This window comes from Lissotriton vulgaris, chromosome 6, assembly GCF_964263255.1.
Source record: "Lissotriton vulgaris chromosome 6, aLisVul1.2, whole genome shotgun sequence".
In the NCBI taxonomy this organism is placed as follows: domain Eukaryota; kingdom Metazoa; phylum Chordata; class Amphibia; order Caudata; family Salamandridae; genus Lissotriton; species Lissotriton vulgaris.
The window spans coordinates 140316248-140341993 of NC_141694.1; the positions used below are offsets into that span (position 1 = coordinate 140316248).

General features: G+C 47.7%; 1 protein-coding gene across 1 annotated transcript in view; it reads right to left on the reverse strand.

The window, feature by feature from the left end:
* The window catches only part of LIN9 (lin-9 DREAM MuvB core complex component), a 604858-nt gene that overhangs the window by 280028 nt on the left and 299084 nt on the right, over positions 1–25746 (reverse strand). Inside the window, exon 7 of the mRNA XM_086926178.1 lies at positions 15280–15437. Within this exon, the coding sequence (XP_086782304.1) occupies positions 15280–15437 (158 nt within the window). The remainder of the gene's footprint in view (positions 1–15279; positions 15438–25746) is intronic.

Consider the following 25746-nt stretch of genomic DNA (forward strand, 5'->3'; position numbering starts at 1 on the left):
TACTGAAGACTGAGAAGTTTAGTATCAATTTTCTCAGCATAATAAACCCACACTGATGCCAGTGCTGGATGTATTATAAAATGCACTCATGAGCACCTTAGAGATGCTCCATGAAAAACAACCGACTTCTAGTGTATTGGCTGACCGGTCTCTGCCAGCCAGCCACCGCAAGACAGGTTTCTGACCTCATTGGGTGAGAGCCTTTGTGCTCTCGGAGATCATAAATAAAGCCTGCTCTGGGTGGAGGTGCTTCCCACCTCCCCCTTGCAGGAACAGTAACACTTGGCAGTGAGCCTCAAAAGGCTCTCACCTTGTGTTACGCTGATTTGGACAGCTCCAACTAGAGGAGATGCTCACCCACCTGTCCCAGCCCCACTTTTTGTCTGCAGGGCAGGCAGGAAAATTAGTAACCAGAGTGGGTGTATCCACCTTGGCTAGGCACACCCCTAGGGTGGCCATGAGCTGAGGTGAACCCTTCTCTTGAGAATTCTCCATATAGTCACCATAGAGAACAGTAGCCATTGCCTCCTGCCCTCCAACCTCTGTAACACCCTTAAATTAAGCATTTTAGGGCTTCCCTCAAACTTGTTCCTCAGATTCGGCGACCTAAGAAGGAGGACTGAAGAGCCGTGCAGCAACAAAGGAGGAAGATGGCCACTGACTTGGACCAATACTATTGGTCTGTCTCCCGCTACAAGGGCACTGCTTGCAGAAACCGGCGGGTCCTGCAGCCATCAACCTCTAAGAACCCCAGAGACCCGAGCTGCCTTTAATAAAGACACTTTTCTCCCGTGGACACCCGATTTGTCCAGCAAGAAACAAAGCCAATGACTCTGGATCCAGAGGGATCAGCAGCCCATGCACCACTCTGCACATGTCGCCCACAGCCCGAGTCCAGGTGACCCTGACCCGAGATCCATTGTTGGACGACCTCTCCTGACCTCCCCCAGAATGCCTGTAGCCACATCCTGAAATGTCCCTCTGAACGAGACCGGATCTGGTGAGAGAAACCAGACACCTAAAGACACCCCTGAATCCGCAGCCCCAGGCCTTGGACTAACCAACCGGCGGTGTCCTGGCATCCCCCCACTACCCATCTCACCTCTCCAGTCGTTTGATTCCTTCAGCCAGTCTTCTGGACGAGCCTGCAGCGTTGGTCTCCGACAAAGGATCTCCATTGATTCTAATAGGGCACCCAACGCCTCCTTTGCACCCTGCACCCGGCCACCCCGTGCCGTTGGTGGTGCAGATTTGGTGCTAATTGTTAGCCTCTACATTGCCGATTTCAATCCCCAGGGCCTGTATCCATAAAACACAGATACTTCCCTGCAACGGGCCTCTTCGGGGTACCCCCCAGCTCCCATAGGCTAACACTGGGCCCAGTGACCTCTGCAGCTGGTGCTGCAGTACTTACCTTGGTCCGACCCTTGACCTGTGCTGGTCAAACCCTCCATAGACTGAACTTGTGAGTCAAGTGCTTCCCTGAAAATTACCTACCTGTCTTTCCTCCCATAGGATTGCATTGCTTTTCGCTGTATTCTCTGAGAATATTACAAAGTATCTATTTTTTAAAAGTATGTTATGCACCTGTAAAGTATTTTGAATGCTATACAAACATTTGCCAACTGTCTATTGAAAGTATTACACCTCTGAAAAGTCTACTTACTAGTAACAGAGTTCCAGTTGGTTCCTAAAATAAAAGTACCTAAAGTAATATTTTTGCAACAATTGGCCTGGAGTTAGTCAAGGAGTGTGTGTTCCTGACTTGAATGAGTATTTACAACAAACGCATTCACACTATCCTCTGATAAGCCTATCTGCTCAGCCCAGTTACCACTAAATTGAGTGTAAGGGAGCCCAATTTTCACTTACCGGTTGCTGCTGCTGTGGCCATTTACTTCTGCTGCTGATTTCCTGGGATACCTGCTTTTGCCACAGAGCCACAGGGGCATAGCTGCTGACAGGCGAGGAGCCCGAGAACCGCTATGGTTGCCTGCCTGCCCTTGAAACCACAACTACCAGCATCCCGTGCGGCGCGCACGCCACATACCGTATCGTTGAGCAAAAGGGGGCTAGGGCTCCCACGGGGCCATAGCCCAATTTTCACTTACCGGTTGCTGCTGTTGGGGCCATTTACTTCTGCTGCCGATTCCCTGGGATCGAATATGCTACTTACCAGTATGCATCTGTTCTTGGCATGTAGGGCTGCTGACATTCATATCTGTGCATAGATCGCCGCCAAATGTTGGGTCCGGGTGATCGCACATTGTTGTCCTGGAAGAGTCTTCGAAGTATCACAAGATAGGTGGCTCCTCCCCTGGACTACAGTGCGCATGGGCATCGACTCCATCCTCAGATTGTTTTTAGCCATTGTGGCCAAGATGGAGTGAAACTACGTGAATGATGACCATGCCAGAAGTATGTGTGAATGCTGCAGCCGCTACAGGCGCCGGGGAGGAGGGCGGGCGATATGAATGTCAGCAGCCCTACATGCCAAGAACAGATGCATACTGGTAAGTAGCATATTCGGTTCGAGGCATGTGGGCTGCTGAATTCATATATGTGCATAGAATACATAGCAGTCCCTCCATTAACGGCGGCCGCCCGTGCCAGCTGCAGCAGTTTGGAAAAGTGTTTTTAGAACAGCCTGCCCTACAGCTGCCTGCTGTTTGGAGTGCACATCAGCACAGTAATGTTTTGTAAATGTGTGTGTGGTAGACCATGTGGCTGCTCTACATAGGTCTTCCAAAGGAATATTTCCAAGGAAAGCCATGGAGGCCCCCAACTTTCGGGTGGAGTGGGCCCGTGGTGGAATGGTGAGAGTGCGCTTGGCTTTCTGATAGCAGATCTGAATACATTTAACGATCCACCTGGCTATACCAGCCTTGGAAATGGGGTTACCTTTGTGTTGTGGCGCGAAGGCAACAAAGAGTTGTTTAGTCTTCCTAAAATCCTTGGTCTTATCAATGTAATACATTAGGGCCCTTTTGACGTCAAGTGTGTGGAGCATCCTCTCCGCCAGTGACTCTGGATTTTGAAGAACACAGGTAGTTCTATAGTCTGGTTGATATGGAACTGAGACACTACCTTAGGAAGGAATTTAGGGTTAGTGCGGAGCACCACCCTGTTAGAATGAACTTGAATAAATGGCTCTTGGCTAGTTAGTGCCTGGAGTTCACTAACTCGTCGTAGCGACGTAATCGCTATAAGGAAAGCCACTTTCCATGTCAAGAATTGAATCTCGCAGGAATGCAGTGGTTCAAAAGGGGGACCCATCAGCCTGGTAAGGACCACATTGAGGTTCCACTCCAGAGCTGGTGGCGTCCGCTGAGGAATGACTCGTTTGAGTCCTTCCAGAAAGGCTTTAATGGCAGGCACCCTGAAAAGTGAGAGGTGCTGTCTGTTTTGGAGATAAGCAGCCATTGCCGATAAATGTATGCGAATGGAAGCATAGGCCAGATTACATTTGTACAGATGTAAGAGATAACAAATGATGTTCTGAATAAATGCATCCAGCGGGTTAATGTTGTGGCCTGCACAATAAATGACAAACCGCTTCCACTTCGCCGCATAGCATGCTCTGGTGGTGGGCTTCCTTGCCTCCCGGATGATGTCCATACAGTCAGGAGGCAAGTTGAGGTAGCCAAACTCTAAGACCTCAGGAGCCAGATCGCCAGGTTGAGCTGTTGCGGATCTGGATGCTGAATGTCTCCATGGCTCTGCGTCAAAAGCCTGGGTGTGAGGCGCAGCCTTTGATGCGGTACCACAGACAGTTCCAGAAACGTGGTGTACCATGGTTGGAGAGCCCACGTCGGAGCAACCAGGATGAGAGTCATCGAGTGCTGCTTCAGCCTGCGTGCCACCAGCGGTATTAGAGGTGCTTGGGGAAAAGCGTACGCAAATTTGCCTGACCATTTCATCCATATCGCATTGCCTTGCGACTGTGGGTGTGGAAACCTGGCGGCAAAGCTTTGTCATTTTGCGTTCTCCTTTGTGGCGAACAGGTCTATCTCTGGATGACCCCACCTTTGGAAGTACGGGTGGAGTACTGATTGATGTATCTCCCACTCATGCATGTGGAGGCTGTACCTGCTGAGCAGGTCCGCCATCTGATTGTCTTTGCCTGGGAGGTGTTCTGCCATGAGGAAGATGTTTCTCTGAATGGCCCACTTCCACATGCTCTGAGCCAGGTGAGACAACTGTGGAGAGTGTGTTCCTCCCTGCTTCTGAATGTAGTACATGGCCGTCATGTTGTCCGTCCGGATCAACACGACCTTGTTGCACAGATGTACCTTGAAGGCTTTTAGTGCCATGAAGATCGCCATCAGTTCCAGAACATTGATGTGCATCTTCCTTTGCTGTGGTGTCCATAGTCCCTGCACAGTGTAATGGAGTACATGAGCTCCCCATCCCTGGAGAGAAGCGTCCGTCGTCAGGATGATCTGTGGCACAGGCTCTTGGAACGGTCGTCCCTTGCAAAGGTTTTGTGGATTCCACCAATGCAGAGAGTTGTATGCCCGACCGCTCACCAACACTAGGTCTTTCAACTGTCAGTGAGCCTGAGTCCACTGACGTGCTAAGCACTCCTGAAGCGGACGCATATGTAGTCTCGCGTGCGGAACTATGGAGATGCAGGAGGCCATCATGCCTATCAACTGCATGAACACTCGCGCCGGAAGCGAGTGATGAGGCCTGAATCTCTTTATCAGCGATTGAATGCTGTTGACCCTCACTGAATTTGGCTGTGCCGTGGCTGCCAGAGTGTTTAACGTCGCACCCAGATACTGCCGTATGTGGGCGGGTTGCAGGTGGGACTTTGGGTAATTCAGTGAGAATCCCAGATCGTGAATGGTGAGGGCGGCACACTGCTGGGCTGACTTTGCCTGGATGAGCCAGTCGTCCAGATAAGGGTAGACGTGAATGTGCTGTATACATAGGTGAGCCGCCACCGTCGCCAGGCACTTGGTAAACACCCTCCTGGGTGCCGTAGTGACCCGGAAAGGCAAAACCTTGAACTGGTAATGTTGGTTTTGGATGGTGAACCGGAGGTATTTCTTGTGTGACGGGTGCAGCGGAATGTGAAAATACGCAGCCTTTAGATCTAAAGTTGCAAGAAAATCCCCCTGACTGAGCAACGGGAGTACTCGCTGCAGGGTCAGCATGTGAAAGTGCTCCGAAAGAATGTACTGATTGAGGGGTCTGAGGTCCAGTATGGGTCTGAGGGACCCGTCTTTTTTTGGTATCAAGAAGTACAGTGAGTAAACTCCTGTGCCTCTTTCTTCCACAGGCACGAGCTCGATTGCCCCTTTTTGCAGCATGACCAGGACTTCCTGCTGCAATAAGTGCAAATGCTCGGCGGACATAGGACGGTGTCTTGGGGGTATGTTGGGTGAAGTGGATGTTAACTCCAGACAATAACCGTACTGTATAAGCTGTGTGACCCACCTGTCTGTGGTGATGGATTTCCAGACTGGCAGGAACTGTTGAAGTCTCCCCCCGACCGGTGTTGCGTGGTCGGGGGGCAGTGACAAGGCGTCACTGTTTGTTAGTGGCAGAGGATCTGGAGTTGTTGTTTCCAAGACCCCTGCCTTTGGCGCTGTTTCCACGATATCCACCTCGACTTTGTTTGGTGTATGTGGACTGCGTGTTGCCTTTATAGTACTGCGTGGTTTGGGAGAGCTGGCCTCTGGAAACACCTCTAGTGCTTGAGCGACGAAAAGAACCACCCCTGAATTGCTGGGACTGCAAGGCCCCCATGGACTTAGCAGTTTCAGTGTCCTTTTTTATCTTTTCCAAGGTGGTGTCCACCTCTGGGCCAAACAGATGATCAGGGTTTACTGTCTGATTAAGAATGGTGGTCTGTATCTCTGGCTTAAATCCCGAGATTCTGAGCCAGGCATGTAGTCTCAGCATGACGCTAGTGTTGACAGCTCTGGCCGCGGTATCAGCCGCGTCCAGTGCACATTTAATAGAAGCATTGGATATTAGCTTCCCCTCTTGGATGAGCATCTCAGCTGCCTCTTTGTATTCGTCTGGTAGGTGCTGCAACAGGGTCTCCAGTGTGTCATAGTGTGCCCTGTCATATCTCGCTAGAAGTGCTTGTGTATTTGAAATGCGCCAGATATTGGCCGCCTGAGCTGCCACCCTTTTCCCTGATGCCTCAAACACCTTAGATTCTTTATCTTGGGGAGGAGCATCACCCGTTGTTTGAGAATTAGCCCTCTTCCGGGCATTTGAAACAACAAGAGAGTCCAAAGGCAACTGTGCCTTGATGTACGTAGGGTCAGTAGGCGCTGGTTTATACTTCTTCTCAATTCTAGGGTTTATCACCCTGGCTCTGGTAGGCTCTTTAAAGATCTCCCCAGCATGTTTTAAGACACCCTTCAACATAGGCAAAGTCTTGACAGTTCTCTCTAAGACGGAAAAGGTGTCAAAAAGAAAGTCCACTTCAATGGGGTCAGCATGGAGGTGGACGTCATGATTTTTAGCCAATCTTTCAATGAGGGCATTAAACGCCGCTGAATCCTCTGTAGGCGACGTTTTTACAGCATAGAGTTGTGTCTGGGGTAGAGTGAGGATCACTTGGGTCAGCACCAGCTGCCCAGGGTTCATTGGTATCATCAGGGTCGGTGTAGACAGGATAGCTGTACTCCTCATCATCATCACCACCTTACCAGCGTCCACGTCAGAGTAAGTGGGTGAGACATCATGGCCATGTGGAGAAAGTGGTTCCACAAGAACGGGAGTTGAAGTAGAATCCTTCTTTTTCTTTAAAGGAATTTTATAGGACTCCATTGGCTGTTCCGGGGCAATTTTCCGTTTATGGAGGGAAAGTCTGCCTGTTTCGGCATCGATAAAGTTTTCTTGTTGTTCTTCCAACGAAGATTGTCGATACTTTAAGGTTGGGACCCCTGTTGTCGACTTCGGCACCGAGGGCACCTTCTCGGGCACGCTGGCGCCCATCCTAGGGGTGAAAGCCTTCGGCGCCACTTTCGGCGGCAACGTGAAGTGAATGGGCGTCGACGCTTTTTGAGGTTTCTTGACCGGCTTCGAAGGTGGAGGATCTTTTGGGCCGACAGTCGAGGCCTTCTCCTTGATGCGCTTTAGGGAGTCCGCCACCTGCTTGGAGAAAGCAGCGGACGGCCGCGCCGAGTCGACGGGATCCTTTGTGGCACCACTAGACGTGGACTCGTGGGTTGTGCCGCTTTTGGCCTGGTCATGACGCGGAGCCTAGAGTACCTTCGGATCACCGAGTCCCTTGTTTGTGTCGACCACCTTCGGCGCCGATTTACTCGGTTCGACCACCTTGACCTTAGTTTTCAGCGTGGCAGACTTCGTCTCGACGCCCTTGACCTGTGTCTTCGGATCGACAACACCCGTCTGCTTAGTCTGTGCTGACAGCTCCGAGGGCCTTCGATCCGACCAAAACAATGCACACTTTCGGTTTCGAGGGGGAGCACCAGTGCTTTCGCTTGCGTCGAGACCGCTGGTTTTACTTTCGGTTTCGATTTTGTAGGGTGCGGCTCAATAGTAATGTCCGTAGGCGAGCCCGAAGGCGGGGCCGTAGAACCCATTGTAAGATCTTGGGTAAGGCCTAGTGGCGATCCCTCGACCTGAGCCTTTTGAAGAGTCTCGGCCCCAATGTCAGTGTGAGTTAGCTCTTCGCCCGAGCTATTCTCCATGGCCCCAAAGGCCCCATCGTCGTCTCCTACCTGGTCGACGACGTCTTCCGCTTCAAACATTTCAGCATCCGCGTTGTAGTTACAGTCGACCTAACAAGGCGGGATTCGACAGGTGTTCACCAACTTCCCGGTCAGCTCCCTCATCATCCCCGGCATCGAAGATGTCCACAGGCGCCGGTGCAGTCTGCTGGGCCTCCTGGCGCGCAGCGCGCCGATGCTTAAGCGTCTTCTTGGATCGAAAACGGGAACAAGCCATGCAACTGGCTTCATCATGATCCGGCGACAGACACTTGTTGCACACCGGGTGGACGTTGATGTGGGTATACTTGGAGTTGCACACGGGACATCTCTTGAACGGGCTCCGTTCCATGATGATCAGTCGATAGGGTCTGTGGCGTCGACTGGGCCTTCCGCGGTTCTCTGGAATCCGGCTCGGAATCGAGCTGGAAGAATCAGGGACCGAACGCAAGACTATACCGACGAAAAAACTAAAGGCCTTTTGGCCTTAAGAAAGTTTATATCGATTCCGACTAGAGTGAACCAATATACATCTGAACCCAATGGCGGAAAAAAACAATCTGAGGATGGAGTCGATGCCTATGCGCACTGTAGTCCAGGGGAGGAGCCACCTATCTCGTGATACTTCGAAGACTCTTCCAGGACAACAATGTGCGATCATCCGGACCCAACACTAGGCGGCGATCTATGCACAGATATGAATTCAGCAGCCCACATGTCTCGAACACCTGCTTTTGCCACGGAGCCACAGGGGCACAGCTGCCGACAGGCACGAGGCACCCGAGAACCGCCATTGTTGCCCGCCTGCCCAGAAACCACAACTCCCAGCATCCTGTGCAGCGCGCACGCCGCATCGTTGAGCGCCAGGAGGCGCTCAAAAGGGGGCTAGGGCTCCCGCAGCGCGGGACGCCCGGGCCTAGGGCGGGCCCATCTGCACCCGTCCGCGACTGTTTGAGACTGGACTGGGCCACCTCTCTAAGAACTATTTAAATATATGCTTTGGTAAGCATTTGTTTGGCAAAGTTTGGAGGGGGAGGGGGGCAAAGGGGGTTAAAAGCTAAATTTGATAACATTTTTACAGACACTGTTGTAGTTGTTATTCTGTTTTTGCTAACCAGGGTAATACATCAGCATAGCAAGTACAAACTTAATTATGAGCAGGCGGAAGGGGGCTGCTGGCACCCTTGACGCCTTCATCATAAGAGCGGAGTCCCTTTTAACCCATGAAATTGAATTAGCAGAAAGGAGGTTATCACTTGAACCAGCCAGGCAGCCAACATATGGTCAATTCAGTTTACTAACACCAACTAGTCATATACAACTAAGTACAAATGGTCGAACATTAACATCCCCTGTTGAACAAAATAGTCTTGCTGCAGCACCAATATTGAGTGTTTAGAGTTCACCCAACCTAGATGAAACCAGGATGTCTGGAAAATTGCTAAGGTCACAAGTTACAAAACAGGGGGAGCCCCAAAGGGAAAAACAAAGCAAATACAGAGAGCAAAAAGAAATGGTTCAAAGAATGGTGCAGGGTGTTGGGACAATAGAACAATTATAGCGGATATCCTTAAAGCCAAATAACATTACATGCAGGCCTAGATTAACTAATGTATGGACACTAAACTTAGGGCTTTAGATGGAAAAATAGATCAGTTAAATTTGGCTGTAAACCAATTAGGTGTTTTAATTGGGGATGGTAATAGAACTCTTGAGGATGGGGCAAAACTACTAGCCGAAGTGAGAGACGTATCTATAGGCGATCGCAAACTTAGCAGTGACGAACAGATCTCAGAGCAAGCAAGAAGTTATACGCCCAGTTGGGGTCGAAGTATTAGGCATAGAGCAGAGCCAATGGAAGTAGGGGATGAAGGTAGAAAAGTGGGTCCACGAACTGAGGTGTGTGTTGGCCATTCAAATTTGGGTAATTTGGCGGGGTCAGTATATAGTCCAAGAGGAACTGATTTAATTCCAAACACAGATATTTTAAAATTACCCCCAGCTGTGTGTCCATATGTCTTGATTTTAGCCGGTGTCCCTACCCTGAAAAGGGAACAAAAACATGAATCTTGGCACAATCTTAGAAATAAAACTGTTGACTGGCTATCTAAGTTTAAAAAATGCAATCCCCAAAGAATGAATGATATTCTAATTGTTCGTAGGGTAGGGTGGGTGGGCGAATCTCCGAAGGATATTCAAGGAGACTGTATTGTTATAAATTTTAGGCGTCCACATATGGTTCGTAATTTATTAAATGCGCATAAGGAGCCATTGGCGCAGAATACTTGCATCCATGCACTACCTCTTGGATATTTTTATAGGCCATCCAGTGGGAAGATTGGATTCGAGCAGGATGATTTTTCTCCCTTGCCCATTTCGAATAGATATGGGGAATTATCATCCATGGAGGCAGTTGATTGTCTGCAAACTGCAGAAAACCCAAGGGGAGTATTATCTGATAAAATAGAAGAGACGGTATCAGGAAAGCAAGCCATGTCTTAAATGTTGAGGACCCATACACACTAGAAAACAGGGACTATCAGGAAGAGACCCAGGGAGGGATACATTGGAATGCTGGTGGATCCGTACACGTTACTCAATCTGTAGTACTAAAGTCGCCAGATGAGGTTACAATGCCAAATGTTATTCATAATATAGACTGTAATATACTAGCTGAATCCAAGATAGCTGCAACAGCTAGTAAATCAGCAGAGCTATGCTTTATTTCGTGGAACATAGCGGGACTTGGTAAGAATGTTATTGATCCAGATTGGAACGAATATATTGAACAGAGCGACATCTGTCTCTTATGGGAGACTTGGGCCCTAGAAACCCCACACAGGGTAGGTTATAAGACATTTAATGTGGATGCCATTCCATCGGCTAGAGGGAGGCCTTCAGGGGACCTTGTAATATGGGTAAAAGTAACCATTTATATCGCAATTACCCAACAGTGTATAAAATCTCATGACATACTTGGTGAAAAAATAATAACTAAGGATAGAAGGGTGCTATACCTATTTAATGTCTATAACAGACCTGGACCAGCCTCAAAAGAGTCACTGATAATAGAACAAATGGACTCCATTTTAAATTAATTGAATGTAAAAACAGGGATAATAATAGCTGGGGATTTAAATTGTACCTATGAACCTACGGTAGGGCTCTTTAATATCTTTGAAGAAGAAGATAGCGCTAACAATATTCCTGCGTTGGAAAACATTAACTCAGTACCATGAACTGCGGCAGCGGTTCAAATTATGAGATTGGTGGCGGGGTATGGCCTTAGAGCATGTAATGGCTGCTTACCTTCAGATACGCCTAAGGCCCATACATTTTGCAGGGGTAACTCTGGAAGCAAAATATATTATATAATGGTATCATTTGATTTTTGGCCCTACGCTATTGACCTAAAAAATATTCCAAGAACAGAGAGTGACCATCGTCCCCTCCAAATGTCGTTCCATGAGGAGCTTCTCCCTTCTGTTTTGCGGAGTAATTAAAGCCTAGATGTGAGCCCTGACGACATAGTCCGTAACAATCGTCATTCGTTAAAATGGGCACATATATTAGAGGATAGCGAGGTATTGACAAAAATGTTTAATACATTCGCCGAAACCTTTGAAACTTTTAGCTCACAATCAATTTTATTATCAGGGAAAGATTTATTTTTAGAATTATATAAAAAATTCCTGACAATATTGGTTCCGTTAGAGACCAAAATATCAATAAGGAAAAATGGAGAAGAAAAAGACTCCAATAGTAAATCTAATCCCTGGTATAATAAGGATTGTCGTAATGCCAAGTCGGAATCAATATTGCCATCTAAAAACGGTACTATGTCTAACAAAGGATACTAGGCTCAAATATAGGAAAACATTAGAGAAGGCAAAAAAACCATGGGATGATGATAAGTGGTCCGATGTGCTTATAGCAGCTAAAAACAAGGACCATTTGGGCTTTTGGAGGCTAGTGGCCAAAGGGAACAAAACAGGGAAAAAAGCAAAAGATATTTACCTCGATGCAGTCACTTGGGTCGATCATTTTAAAAGATTGTATGCAGCACCAGATAGTGGCACTGCCGTATCCAATGTTGGGTTACCACTTAGTCCAAACGAAGACAAGCTAACATTCGATTTAGAAGAAACTATATTGGCTATTAACTTAGTGAAACTAGGGAAAGCCCCCGGACCTGGTAACATTCCGGGAGACATATTTAAGCATGAAATCAGTGTCTGGGGCCCCTATATTAACTATTTATGTAATGCCATAGCAGCGGGCGCAGAAATTCCTGAAATGTGGAAAGGGGCAGAAATGTTTCACAATTTTCGAAAAGGACAATCGCATTGACCCGGTAAATTATCGCCCTATTAGTTTAATTGACATTTTACAGAAAATGTTTGCAAGGCATATTTTAAATCGCATAAATATATGGATTGAGGAAAACACTATCCTTTCTAAATTTCAGGCAGGTTTTAGATTAAAAATAAGCACAATAGATCAGGTCTTTAGATTTTCTTGTTTATGTTGGAAGTATGTAACCTTAAGAAAGGGACATCTTTATGTAGCCTTTGTAGATTTAAAGGCTGCATTTGACCTTATTCCTCCGGATTTGTTATGGGAGTCATTGAGATCACAAGGGTTACCATCTAACCTACTTAAACAGATTATGAGGCTACATGAACACAACTATGTCAAGGTTAGATTGGGCCCAAGGGGCGAGCTAACAGAATCAATCCCTATAAAAAGGGGTGTTCGCCAAGGATGTGTATTGGCACACACATTATTTTCATTATATGTCAACAATATTCCAAATGTTTTGAACGGCTGCAAAAATGGTGCACCCAAACTAAGGGGGTGAGTTGGTGCCAGCTCTCTTATTCGCTGATGACACAATATTAATATCGCAGACACCGAGGGGGTTACAACGTTTAATAAGTTCTTTCCAGACTTACTGTAATGCTAAAGGCCTTCAAATTAATATTAGTAAGACTAAATATATGGCTATAAATCCCCATAAAACCTTTCTGGAAAACAGTTATGAATGGACAAAAATTGGAATACGTACAAAGTTTTAGTTATTTGGGTGTTTCTTTGGATACTAAACTGTCGTGGAAGACCCAATTAGAAAAAAGCAGGATAACTGACACAAAATACGTTGCCAATTATGACAAAGGCATAGGTATAGCTTTACTAAGGCCGTTCCCCCGGCATTGGAGGTGTTCAAATATAAGGCTCAATCTGCCGCATTATATGGAGCTGAAATTTGGGGACCTTCCAGTAAAAAGATCTTTGAGGTGGGAGAAAACAAATTTTATAGAGCACTGTTAAAGTTTCCAGCACATACACCATTATTACCAATTGCTTTTGACCAGAACATAAAACGAACTGATCATTATGCAATCTTAAGGCCTCTTACACTCTGGGTGAGACTTTGGACAACCCCGGAGTTGTTAGATAAGGCCGGTTTAGTAGAAATCATGGAGTTGGATCAGAACAAAAACATCACATGGCTCAGACATGTTTGTCTATGGTTCAAAAGGATTGGTTTATCTCTGTTTTGGGATGACCCATCTTTATTGACCCAAGCCTCGAAAAAGGTATTAAAATCTACCTTTTGGGCACACTTTCAAAGCAGCATGCTACATGACTCAGCATGTGGTGCCTTAACGTCAAGGTTTCTTATGTTCAAAGATACAGCATATTTTGAGTCTTTTTTTGGATGAGGTACGCCCTCAACTTGCCAAAACACTATACATTAAATTTAGATAAGGTGTAATGAACATTAATGCAACTGTAGCAAGTTGGGCCAGTAATCATATTGAAAGCATTGGTGATCTGGTACTTTGTGTCCAGATAAAGCCAAGAAAAACGAGCTGCACATTCTGTTCTTCTGTCCAGTATATGCCAAGGCTAAGAAAAAATGGATCAAACCGATCTGCTTAAACCTAGGAATAAGATCATGTAAAGAGGCGGAAAGAATCTTAAAAACTGAAACTGCACAAGTCCTTGTCTTTGGCATTAGTAGGTTTTTAAGAGCAAAATTAGGTCTAACACTCTAGTGTATTGTTTGTACTTTTGCTTTCCCAAAGCTATTTAAATAATGCGGTCTTTAATATTGAAAGGACTTACGTATTTGTATTGTACCATGTATTAGCAAACATGTAGATAATAATTGATTTTTATCTTAATAATATTGGAGTTTTTAAAAAAAAGGGATGAGGAATTTAAGCCTAAATATTATGTGTTTTCCTATTTTTAATATTATTGCCTTTTTAATATATTTATATTATTATTTATGTTTTAAAAAAGGGGGCGTAAGGGTCATACAGACCCCATTCCATTGATTCTTTTTGCATAAACTGCCCGCTTGGATTCTTATTTGGACTATTTGAACTGTATTTAAAATTGTATGTGTTTATGTATCTTATGGATGAAAAAACCGAAATGAAGATTTTGAAATGAAATGAGAGTAAGGTATTATCTACTTAATCCTCTGCTATACCTATGGGGACTTACTGGACTCTGTGCACACTATATCTCTTTTTGAAAAGGTATATACAGAGACAGCTTCCTACAGGACGCCATTCGGATGTGATAGAAGTATCTGCTTTTGGAATCACCAACTCAACAACTGGCCCAATTTCACAGTAAAAAGCTCTAAGAATGTCCTCATCTGAGGGGGCAATCTTCAAAGGCTACACCGACAACCCCAGTATCTATCTTTTTCTTGGGACAAGCAGAGTCCCCTCTGTAATGCCCAAGTGACAGTCATAGCAGTGCCTACAGCCCATTATTTTTTAAGCTTAGGGATCCCCACTACTCTGTTCACCACTAGAGTTGGGATGGGATGCACTATCCTCTTTTGTGGGGGCCTGGGTCTCTGAAGGGCTTACCACCACCTTCTTTCCCCTTCTGCTGGCCTTAACACCCCCCCCCCCACCTTTCTTGGACTCTCTCCCGATGCTTTTCAGGAATCCTAGTCCTAAACCATATATCAGCTTTCTTACTACTCACTGGGATTTGAAAGTGATGTATCTAACTGATGCATATGTAACTTTTCTGATGTACAATTTGCTAAAATGTGCTCCTTCATAAACAAATTGTACAGCCCTTCATAGTCCTGCACCTTGTTACCTTTTAACCAGCTACTTAGTGCCTTGACTGAAAAGGCCACAAAATCAACCTAGGTCTGATTCAAGGTTTTTTGAGTCTCCCTGAACTTAATACTATATGCTACAGTACTGAGTGAAAAGCCCTTAGACAGGGTCTCCTTCATGAGGGTATAGGACCCAGCATTTGTTTCACTAACTGTCAGTAGTCTTGTAGGAGCACAAAGTGGGGGGAGCGGGCGACCACTGCAACAGAAGCCCAGTTTCCTACACCAGCTACTAAATAAAGGACCCCCAGATATCTTTTAGACAAGGGACTAACATGTAAAGTTTCAGAGAAAGGAAGACCTAACAAGAACAATTTCTTGATGCTCTAGTCTAGCCTGTATAGGTTACAGTCTTTTAATCACTATCATTTACGCAGTACTCCATTTGAAAGCTGTCATGTAGTTTTTAGGTGACATTACCTGTGACTTTTGTTCCTATAACCAGGGGGAGTGGGATTTCTTCAGGCAGATCTTTGAACTGAGAGACGTCTGCCACCTTCCGCTGTTGTAAGAGGCGGATTTTCTGTCGTTTCTGTTGTAAGGCTGACCTCTCCTCTTCAAAGAACGCTGATGAACATCTAAAATTAAGCATACAAAATACAGTTTAGCAAACCTATGGGAAACTGGGTAGAAGTTTTTACACTTACCCAACGACAGAGTCTACCCCACTAATTCTGGGGGCAATATGTACTTGTTTCCATCATGGATGGGAAAGGACGCCAACCTTTGAGTGGAGTCAATTTCTGATCATTTCGATGGTAGCAGATTGAAGTGTGGGAATGCCCACAAACTAAAATGTTTGTGGGTGTTCCCAATCTTACGAGGCTAGCCACACCTCAAAAGAGCCACTTACCACCCTGTGTCTGTTATTTACAACTGTGTGGTGGAGAAATCGGAAGCAGTAAAAGTATTTATGCCTGCCAGGTAACCTTTGGTGAATTCCTGCTGGCATATATGGAGGCATTTTGTGCCATAAACGAATGTTTATGGCAGAAAATACATTTATGGACAGGACTCCTTTTCTCTGTGAGCACAGATCCATCTAACTGAACAACAAATAAACAAGTGAAAACCATTTCGCTTGGTGAATTTTAAATGCAGAGTTTTAAATGGAAACTATTTCTAGGTATTAGCTGGGTAACGGGTTAAGGGATATCTGTGACTGTTACTTGCACCATTTGTATTCCTTATCTAGTTGTAGGGATTTTAATAAGCATTGGAAAAGCCAATGTTTTGCCCCAACCCGAGAGCTATTGGCTTTGCCAGTGTCTTTTCGCCACCAGGTTGTACAGCAGCATGAAGAAGTAGAGCGGTTGGGTGGAGTAGATTGGCATGGAGTACAAAGGAGGTGCGAAGTGCCATGGAGTTGAGTGGATTGGCGTAGAGTGCAGTGGACTGGTGTAGAGTGGACTGTTGAAGAGTAGAATAGAGTAGAGTGCAGTGGGGCACAAGAGTGTAGTTGTGTGGTGCGGATTGGCTTGGAGAGGCGTAGACTAGAGGGGCGTAGAGTGGCACTCTGTGGAGATGGGAATAGCGGAACTGTGTGGAGGACAAAGCTGATTAACCAGCCAAGTCTGGTGTACCTTAGCGACCGTTTTATAAGGTTCAAGCCCTTTTCACCTTTTGAGACCTACATGGACCAGATTGACCCATCCTCCACCAAAGCCATTTACATAAGGTTGAGATTGGGCACTCTCCCCCTTACTTCATTTACCTCTAAATGGAAACGTGTCCCGGGGAGTAGCCTCTGCCCAGCATGCAATGGTAGTGAGGAAACTGACTACCATCTGATGTTTTTCTGCCCCGCTTCTACATTTGTTAGGTGTGCAGCAGTATAGGGTTGCCCTGAGAATTTGCAGAGGCAACATCTTGTAGTGTAGTTCCTATATCCCCAATAGGCTCTGCGCATTGGAATAACATATACTATAGTTTAGACATAGGACTGAGGTCGACTAGATCTCTATCGAATATGTTAGACTTAATTGTGAGTGCCAGCTAGCTCCGAGGGCACTAGAAACTTTCTCGAATTCACAACAAGGGATTAGTTTCTGACAACCGCATAAACATGACAACTGTGTTTCCCCTGGATAAGAAACGTATCTCTAGAGTCGCGGAAACAATAGACAACTATTTCACTCTGTCAATCGTGCAGGCTTCGTTTCACCAGAGGTGCAGAGAAATAGAGAGATGGGCGTTTTCAATAAAAAGTATTTATTGAACAGTCTTCTTTCTCAGGCAGAGGAAATGAACTGCTACAATCGTAATACTGGTTGCAAAGTATAATGCGTAGAGTACGAAGAGTATTATAAAATAATACTGTAAAAGCATGGTATGGTTTCTAAGCCATATAAAATAACATAGAATACATACATTAATAAATAATGACTAAAAGTACTCAACTGGTGTTTCTAAAATACGCCTACCCCGGTGTACCTAACCTAGGTCTAGTACGAGGGAAGAAGTAAGTGAGGTGTAGCTTAAGTTTGGTATTCTTTTTGCCAAGAATCTATTCCAAGAATTCTCTAGGGGTCTAATCAACTCCGTAACTTGGTTTAGAATGAAGGAGGTCGTGTATCTCTCTCTCAGGACTCTATTTCCCAGCAAACCGCAAGGGTAGCCTGGAAACACTGGAGCTGGATTTCTCGGCAGGAGAAAAGACAGCGTCTCTCAGTGGGTCACCTGGAGGGTCGGCTTCCTTCGGCACTTGCTGTGGCAGGGCGTCGGGCAAGTAGATAGTCGAACTGCTCCAAACCACCGTGTGTTTGCCTGGGCAAATGTGGGCATATTTATACATTGAAGGTGTCGAGTTTGACGTAAGGTTGGACATAATAACGTCATCAAAGACTCAGTTCTTTGAAAACTCCTTGAGTTCTTGGATAAATCAATATTCAAGCAAGGGGAAGTCCCGGACTGCTGAAGGCAGTGGAAGTAGCCAAGCCGTATTTGGGCTGCATATGCCAAGTCTAAATATGGTTATGATTTCTATGCCTATATAAGGATAGGGTGATTTATACCTATATATGGGCATGAATCGGGAAAATTACACTAGGGTCCTAGATTCATATACAACAACCTCGACCACCATCGTGTTTTTCAACCGCAACGTTTTAGAGAGTGTTCGGCTGATCTGTTGCAAAGCCATTCCACGCTTATCTTCAGGGCTGAGATCAATCTTTTTGTCACATAACTATACCAAATCGAACCATTCACATGCACGCACAATGTTTAATTGCAGTGTGTCAATTTTATGTGTAATTTTACAAAAAACAAGAAAATCTTTCTATATATGGCTCTTTAATTATTATGCTTACATTATGGTTTCAAAATTCATGGTATATTTTTTGCTGTCACCTAAGTGAGCCCACGTTATTTTCCTTTAAAGTTGTTTCATGATTAACTGGTTTTTAACTGGACTCATGTACTGCATTTTTCTTTCTCATCTGTGACTTTTATGGTCTATGACCTATGACTGAAATAAAGTTGAAACTGACTGTAGTGGCATATGAATAGACTGCAGTGGAGTACAGTGGTGCAGAGTGGCATTGAGTTCAGTGCCATAAAGTACATTGGTTTACAAAAAGGGGGGTGGTGATGAACAGAGTGTCTGAGTTAAACAGACCACTCTTACCCAGTCCAAAGATCAGGGCTTGATCCATCACCGTTATTTATCTCACTGCCCCATCCCAGCTCAGAACCTGGCTATATGCAAATCAGTCTGTCCCTGGCCCAGTGCATCATGGGAACAGGGCAGACTAAACTACCAAGCCAATTCTTCACCAGAAAGGAGACAAGCTACCGGGGACCGGTTTCTGGCATTTCAGCCTTCTTCGGCCCGGCTTGCTTGAATCCTGATGGAGCAGTGAGAAAGGGACTCATGTCTGAGTATACCCTGCCACACTTATAGTGGCCAAAAACGATTTACAAAAAGGGGGGTGGTGATGAACAGAGTGTCTGAGTTAAACAGACCACTCTTACCCAGTCCAAAGATCAGGGCTTGATCCATCACCGTTATTTATCTCACTGCCCCATTCCAGCTCAGAACCTGGCTATATGCAAATCAGTCTGTCCCTGGCCCAGTGCATCATGGGAACAGGGCAGACTAAACTACCAAGCCAATTCTTCACCAGAAAGGAGACAAGCTACCGGGGACCGGTTTCTGGCATTTCAGCCTTCTTCGGCCCGGCTTGCTTGAATCCTGATGGAGCAGTGAGAAAGGGACTCATGTCTGAGTATACCCTGCCACACCTATAGTGGCCAAAAACGATTTACAAAAAGGGGGGTGGTGATGAACAGAGTGTCTGAGTTAAACAGACCACTCTTACCCAGTCCAAAGATCAGGGCTTGATCCATCACCGTTATTTATCTCACTGCCCCATCCCAGCTCAGAACCTGGCTATATGCAAATCAGTCTGTCCCTGGCCCAGTGCATCATGGGAACAGGGCAGACTAAACTACCAAGCCAATTCTTCACCAGAAAGGAGACAAGCTACCGGGGACCGGTTTCTGGCATTTCAGCCTTCTTCGGCCCGGCTTGCTTGAATCCTGATGGAGCAGTGAGAAAGGGACTCATGTCTGAGTATACCCTGCCACACCTATAGTGGCCAAAAACGATTTACAAAAAGGGGGGTGGTGATGAACAGAGTGTCTGAGTTAAACAGACCACTCTTACCCAGTCCAAAGATCAGGGCTTGATCCATCACCGTTATTTATCTCACTGCCCCATCCCAGCTCAGAACCTGGCTATATGCAAATCAGTCTGTCCCTGGCCCAGTGCATCATGGGAACAGGGCAGACTAAACTACCAAGCCAATTCTTCACCAGAAAGGAGACAAGCTACCGGGGACGGCTGTAATGCAAGAAACCGGTCCCCGGGAGCTTGTTTCCTTCCCAGTGTAAGAATTGGCTTTTGTAGTTTGGTTTGCCCTGTTCCCATCATGCACTGGGACAGGAACAGACTAATTTGCATACAGCCAGGTTCTGAAACTGGGATGGTGCAGTGAGCTAAAAAACGGTGTTGGATCTAGCCCTGATCTCTTGACTGGGTGAGAGCTTTCTGCTTAATTCAGAGACTCTGTCCCTCACCACCCCTTGTTGTAAATATTTTTGTCCACCCTAAGCGTGGAAGGGTATTCTCAGATGTGAGACCCTTGCTCATTGCACCATCAGGATTCAAGCAAACCGGGCCGAAGACGGCTGTAATGCCAGAAACCGGTCCCCGGGAGCTTGTTTCCTTCCCAGTGTAAGAATTGGCTTTTGTAGTTTGGTTTGCCCTGTTCCCATCATGCACTGGGACAGGAACAGACTAATTTGCATACAGCCAGGTTCTGAAACTGGGATGGTGCAGTGAGCTAAAAAACGGTGTTGGATCTAGCCCTGATCTCTTGACTGGGTGAGAGCTTTCTGCTTAATTCAGAGACTCTGTCCCTCACCACCCCTTGTTGTAAATATAAAGTACATTGGTGCATAGTAGAGTGAAGTACCTTACAGTGGTGCAGAGTAAAGTGCAGTGGCGTAGAGTGGTTCAGAGCAGAATGCAGTGGCATAGACTGGTGAAGAGTAAAGTAGTGCGGAGTAGAGTGCAGTGGCATAGAGTACAGGGTAAGGGGGTAGAAGAGAAAATAAGCTAACTGTACAGGGTTATGGGAGCCAGACAGAGCACACAAGTACTCATATGGAGTGCTTGAACACAAAGAACAAAAGTAGTTCCAAAAACGGGAGCAGTGGATGGAGATCAGTACTTGGTCCTTGCTCCTGGGGAGGGCCAAGCACAAGAAATGACGCTTGCATGCTGTGACAAACTGGAACACAAGGAAATGAGAGCGACGTTGAAGCTAACAAATGGCAAGCTATGGACAGGCTGCAAGCCCACTGTATGTAAACATGTCTTGCAGAGAAAGCGCATGCATGGTCTAGGCGAAAGCTAAATAAAAACAAGCACTGGCGTTGCCAATAGGTCTCGCATTAGGAAAGTGTGAGCTATTGGTATTGTAAATGACAATTATTTTTTTTAAATATGTGTTGGCATTGAAAATATATAAATTAATAGCATTGTTATTTACAAAGCCAATAGCTTACACTTTCCTAATGCGAGTCCTATTGGCTATGGGAATGCTTGTTGTTCGCCAGCAAGGACAGTGCTGTTGTGGTGCTGAGTGATGCTGTTATGGTGCTCAGTGATGTGGTGGTGTCCCAGAGTGATGTGATGGTGTCCCAGAGTGATGTGGTGGTGTCCCAGAGTGATGTGGTGGTGTCCCAGAGTGATGTGGTGGTGTCCCAGAGTGATGTGGTGGTGTCCCAGAGTGATGTGGTGGTGTCCCAGAGTGATGTGGTGGTGTCCCAGAGTGATGTGGTGGTGTCCCAGAGTGATGCGGTGGTGTCCCAGAGTGATGCGGTGGTGTCCGTGAGTGATGCGGTGGTGTCCGTGAGTGATGCGGTGGTGTCCGTGAGTGATGCGGTGGTGTCCGTGAGTGATGCGGTGGTGTCCGTGAGTGATGCGGTGGTGTCCGTGAGTGATGTGGTGGTGTCCGTGAGTGATGTGGTGGTGTCCGTGAGTGATGAGGTGGTGTCCGTGAGTGATGAGGTGGTGTCCGTGAGTGATGAGGTGGTGTCCGTGAGTGATGAGGTGGTGTCCGTGAGTGATGAGGTGGTGTCCGTGAGTGATGAGGTGGTGTCCGTGAGTGATGAGGTGGTGTCCGTGAGTGATGAGGTGGTGTCCGTGAGTGATGAGGTGGTGTCCGTGAGTGATGAGGTGGTGTCCGTGAGTGATGAGGTGGTGTCCGTGAGTGATGAGGTGGTGTCCGTGAGTGATGAGGTGGTGTCCGTGAGTGATGAGGTGGTGTCCGTGAGTGATGAGGTGGTGTCCGTGAGTGATGAGGTGGTGTCCGTGAGTGATGAGGTGGTGTCCGTGAGTGATGAGGTGGTGTCCCAGAGTGGTGTGGTGGTGTCCCTGAGTGGTGTGGTGGTGTCCCTGATTGATTTTGTGGTGTACATCAGTGATGTGGTGGTGTCCCTGAGTGCTGTGGTGGTGTCCCTGAGGGCTATGGTGGTGTCCCTGAGGGCTATGGTGGTGTCCCTGAGGGCTATGGTGGTGTCCCTGAGGGCTATGGTGGTGTCCCTGAGGGCTATGGTGGTGTCCCTGAGGGCTATGGTGGTGTCCCTGAGGTGTCCCTGAGGGCTATGGTGGTGTCCCTGAGGGCTATGGTGGTGTCCCTGAGGGCTATGGTGGTGTCCCTGAGGGCTATGGTGGTGTCCCTGAGGGCTGTGGTGGTGTCCCTGAGGGCTGTGGTGGTGTCCCTGAGGGCTGTGGTGATGTCCCCGAGTGGTGTGGTGATGTCCCTGAGTGGTGTGGTGGTATCCCTGATTGATTTTGTGGTGTACATCAGTGATGTGGTGGTGTCCCTGAGTGCTGTGTTGGTGTCCCTGAGGGCTATGGTGGTGTCCCTGAGGGCTATGGTGGTGTCCCTGAGGGCTATGGTGGTGTCCCTGAGGGCTATGGTGGTGTCCCTGAGGGCTATGGTGGTGTCCCTGAGGGCTATGGTGGTGTCCCTGAGGGCTATGGTGGTGTCCCTGAGGGCTGTGGTGATGTCCCTGAGCGGTGTGGTGGTGTCCCTGAGTGGTGTGGTGGTGTCCCTGAGTGGTGTGGTGGTGTCCCTGAGTGGCGTGGTGGTGTCCCTGAGTGGTGTGGTGGTGTCCCTGAGTGGTGTGGTGGTGTCCCTGAGTGGTGTGGTGGTGTCCCTGAGGGATGATGTGGTGGTGTCCCTGAGGGATGATGTGGTGGTGTCCCTGAGGGATGATGTGGTGGTGTCCCTGAGGGATGATGTGGTGGTGTCCCTGAGTGATGTAGTGGTGTCCCTGAGTGATGTAGTGGTGTCCCTGAGTGATGTAGTGGTGTCCCTGAGTGATGTGGTGATGTCCCTGAGTGATGTGGTGGTGTCCCTGAGTGGTGTGGTGGTGTCCCTGAGTGGTGTGGTGGTGTCCCTGAGTGGTGTGGTGGTGTCCCTGAGTAGTGTGGTGGTGTCCCTGAGTAGTGTGGTGGTGTCCCTGAGTAGTGTGGTGGTGTCCCTGAGTAGTGTGGTGGTGTCCCTGAGTAGTGTGGTGGTGTCCCTGAGTGGTGTGGTGGTGTCCCTGAGTGCTGTGTTGGTGTCCCTAAGGGCTGTGGTGGTGTCCCGGAGTGCTATGGTGGTGTCCCTGAGGGCTATGGTGGTGTCCCTGAGGGCTATGGTGGTGTCCCTGAGGGCTATGGTGGTGTCCCTCAGTGCTGTGGTGGTGTCCCTGAGTGGTTTGGTGGTGTCCCTGAGTGGTGTGGTGGTGTCCCTGAGTGGTGTGGTGGTGACCTTGAGTGGTGTGGTGGTGTCCCTGAGTAGTGTGGTGGTGTCCCTGAGTAGTGTGGTGGTGTCCCTGAGGGATGATGTGGTGGTGTCCCTGAGTGATGTAGTGGTGTCCCTGAGTGGTGTGGTGGTGTCCCTGAGTGGTGTGTTGGTGTCCCTGAGTGGTGTGTTGGTGTCCCTGAGTGGTGTGTTGGTGTCCCTGAGTGGTGTGTTGGTGTCCCTGAGTGGTGTGTTGGTGTCCCTGAGTGGTGTGTTGGTGTCCCTGAGTGGTGTGTTGGTGTCCCTGAGTGGTGTGGTGGTGTCCCTGAGGGCTGTGGTGGTGTCCCCGAGTGGTGTGGTGGTGTCCCTGAGTGGTGTGGTGGTGTCCCTGAGACACACAGGTGGGGGGGGGAGGGCAGCCGATCCGGGCTGACTCACCGGCGGACTAAATTTACACTAAATATTAGTGTATTGGGAAGAAAACTGTTTTTATTAATGATTTGTCAAATAAGATAGCATCGTTATTAGGAGCACCGCCAGTGCGGGAGGAACATTCTATTTACAATGAATCGGCTCTACGGCAGGTGTAGTATTGGCAATGAAACGTAGTGTTCCTTGATGCGCGGAGGGGGGTTTTAAGATACTGCAGGAGTCTGCAGGGGGGGCGCCGTGAGCTGGAGGTCTTGCGGGGGTGAGCGAGGGCTGAGGGGAAGGGTTATGACTGAGTCTGGGTAGTTAGAGGGGGAGCTGGGTAGTTTCCTAGGGTTATAGGGCGATGGCATCTGGTGTTTTGAAGGGTCCATGAAGAAACGGCGGAGTTCTGTGGTGGTCGGGATGAGGGGATGTGGCGGACAGTAAGGGGGTCTGCAAGGACCGAAGGAGAGGGCGAGCAGCCCGGGACGAGAGAGCTGCAACGCGAGGATGTGGATGACGGGGGGGGGGGGTTGGTGGGAGTCTGCGATGATCAGGAGCGGGGGAGGGGGTCCTGGGGGCTTTGATGTGAGAGATAAATTAGGGGCGGGGTGGACTCTGGCAGGGGAGGGAACATGGCCTGGAGAGAGGCCGAAGGGAAGCCGGATGGGGGCGGGAGTGCAATTAACATGGTGTAAACGGTCCGAATTCAACGTAATGTGGGGGCTCTGTGGTCTCTGTTCCTCACAGGAAATGTGTAGCTTTTAGTTGCTGGAATATAGCAGATAGTGGGTTAAATGGACTTGGGACTGCTCACCTACAGCAGCAAAGTCAGGGAGCAACAGGCTTTCAAAATATGCATCAACACAGTCCAAACTGCTGCCCACAGACTCCCATAGCGCTTGTGGATACAAAACAACAGGAGGGAAGGGCGACATCGCATGTCTGGCCCACGCGCCCCGGGGCAACTGCGTGTCCATGCGTTAAGATATTCCTTACACACACGAGATCCTGCTGCCAATACGATCTTGGGACAAATTGGAGGCCAGTTGGAAGCCGGCGGGAGACGGGGCTGCGGAGGTTCAGTGGCTATGGGGAGGTAGGCAGAGGTTGGTGTGAGATTACAGCGCAGATGCTGGGGGGGACAGTGCAGGGGAGGAGAACAGCTAGGGATTATTTTCACTGTGTCGCATTAAATGGCAATATTCTAATACGATTAAAGGGAGCTTTGGTTTTAAAGTGACGAAAAGTAAATCTTAATGTTCTCATATCCGAAAAACATGAATTACAAAATGAATAGCAGGGCCAGTCTATGAAGTGTTAACAAAGAAAAAAGTAAAGTTTTCAGGTTTTATTTTCCACGGCGGGAGAGCCTGGGGCGGGAATGCGAGCGAGGGGAGGCAGGCAGATTAGGAGGGAAGCCGGATGGGGGCGGGAGAGCCTGGTGGGGGTGTGAATGCGCGAGGGGAGGCAGGCGGATTAGGAGGGAAGCCTGATGGGGGCGGGAGAGCCTGGTGGGGGGCGTGAATGCGAGAACCGAATACTCTGAGCTTTCCAAGTGTTTGTGAAAATGTATTCCTAACTAGCTAAAAGCGTCAGAATACGTGCATGGTTATTACGATCTCTATATTCCAATGTGATTGTCATATCGAAAATAGTATAGCTCAGCTGCTCGTGAAAACTTAAAGCTCATTTTGAAATGGGTTCTCACAAGCTGCAGTTACAAATATGATGTCATTTGTTTTTAATTGGTTATTTTTACCGTGTTTTTAGAAGGAGCCCTCGGTGGAAAAAAAGTGGTGAAGTCCGTTTTGTATGTTTACAGATGAGCGCTCCGTAATGTTGTGTGCAGCTGTCCCGGCATCCCCTTTGACTGGTGATGGCTGAATCATAGAGTGATGTTAGAGCGGAAAACCGGGTCCCCTGAATCAGAGTTGTTTTAGGATCCACAGTGTTCCGGTCAGACCTAGGCTCTCTCTCTTGAACATGGCGGCAGTGAAACAGCATCAATCGCTGCTTGAAGAACCTCCGCACCTCAATGGAGAGTTGGAACTAGAGGACAAGGATGATGAGGCAGATACCAGACGGCAAGGTTGTGATTGCGTGGAGAGAGGGGAGGTGCTGGTGTGGGAGGGGGAGGAGTGCTGCTAGGGCAAGGCTGTGATTGCGT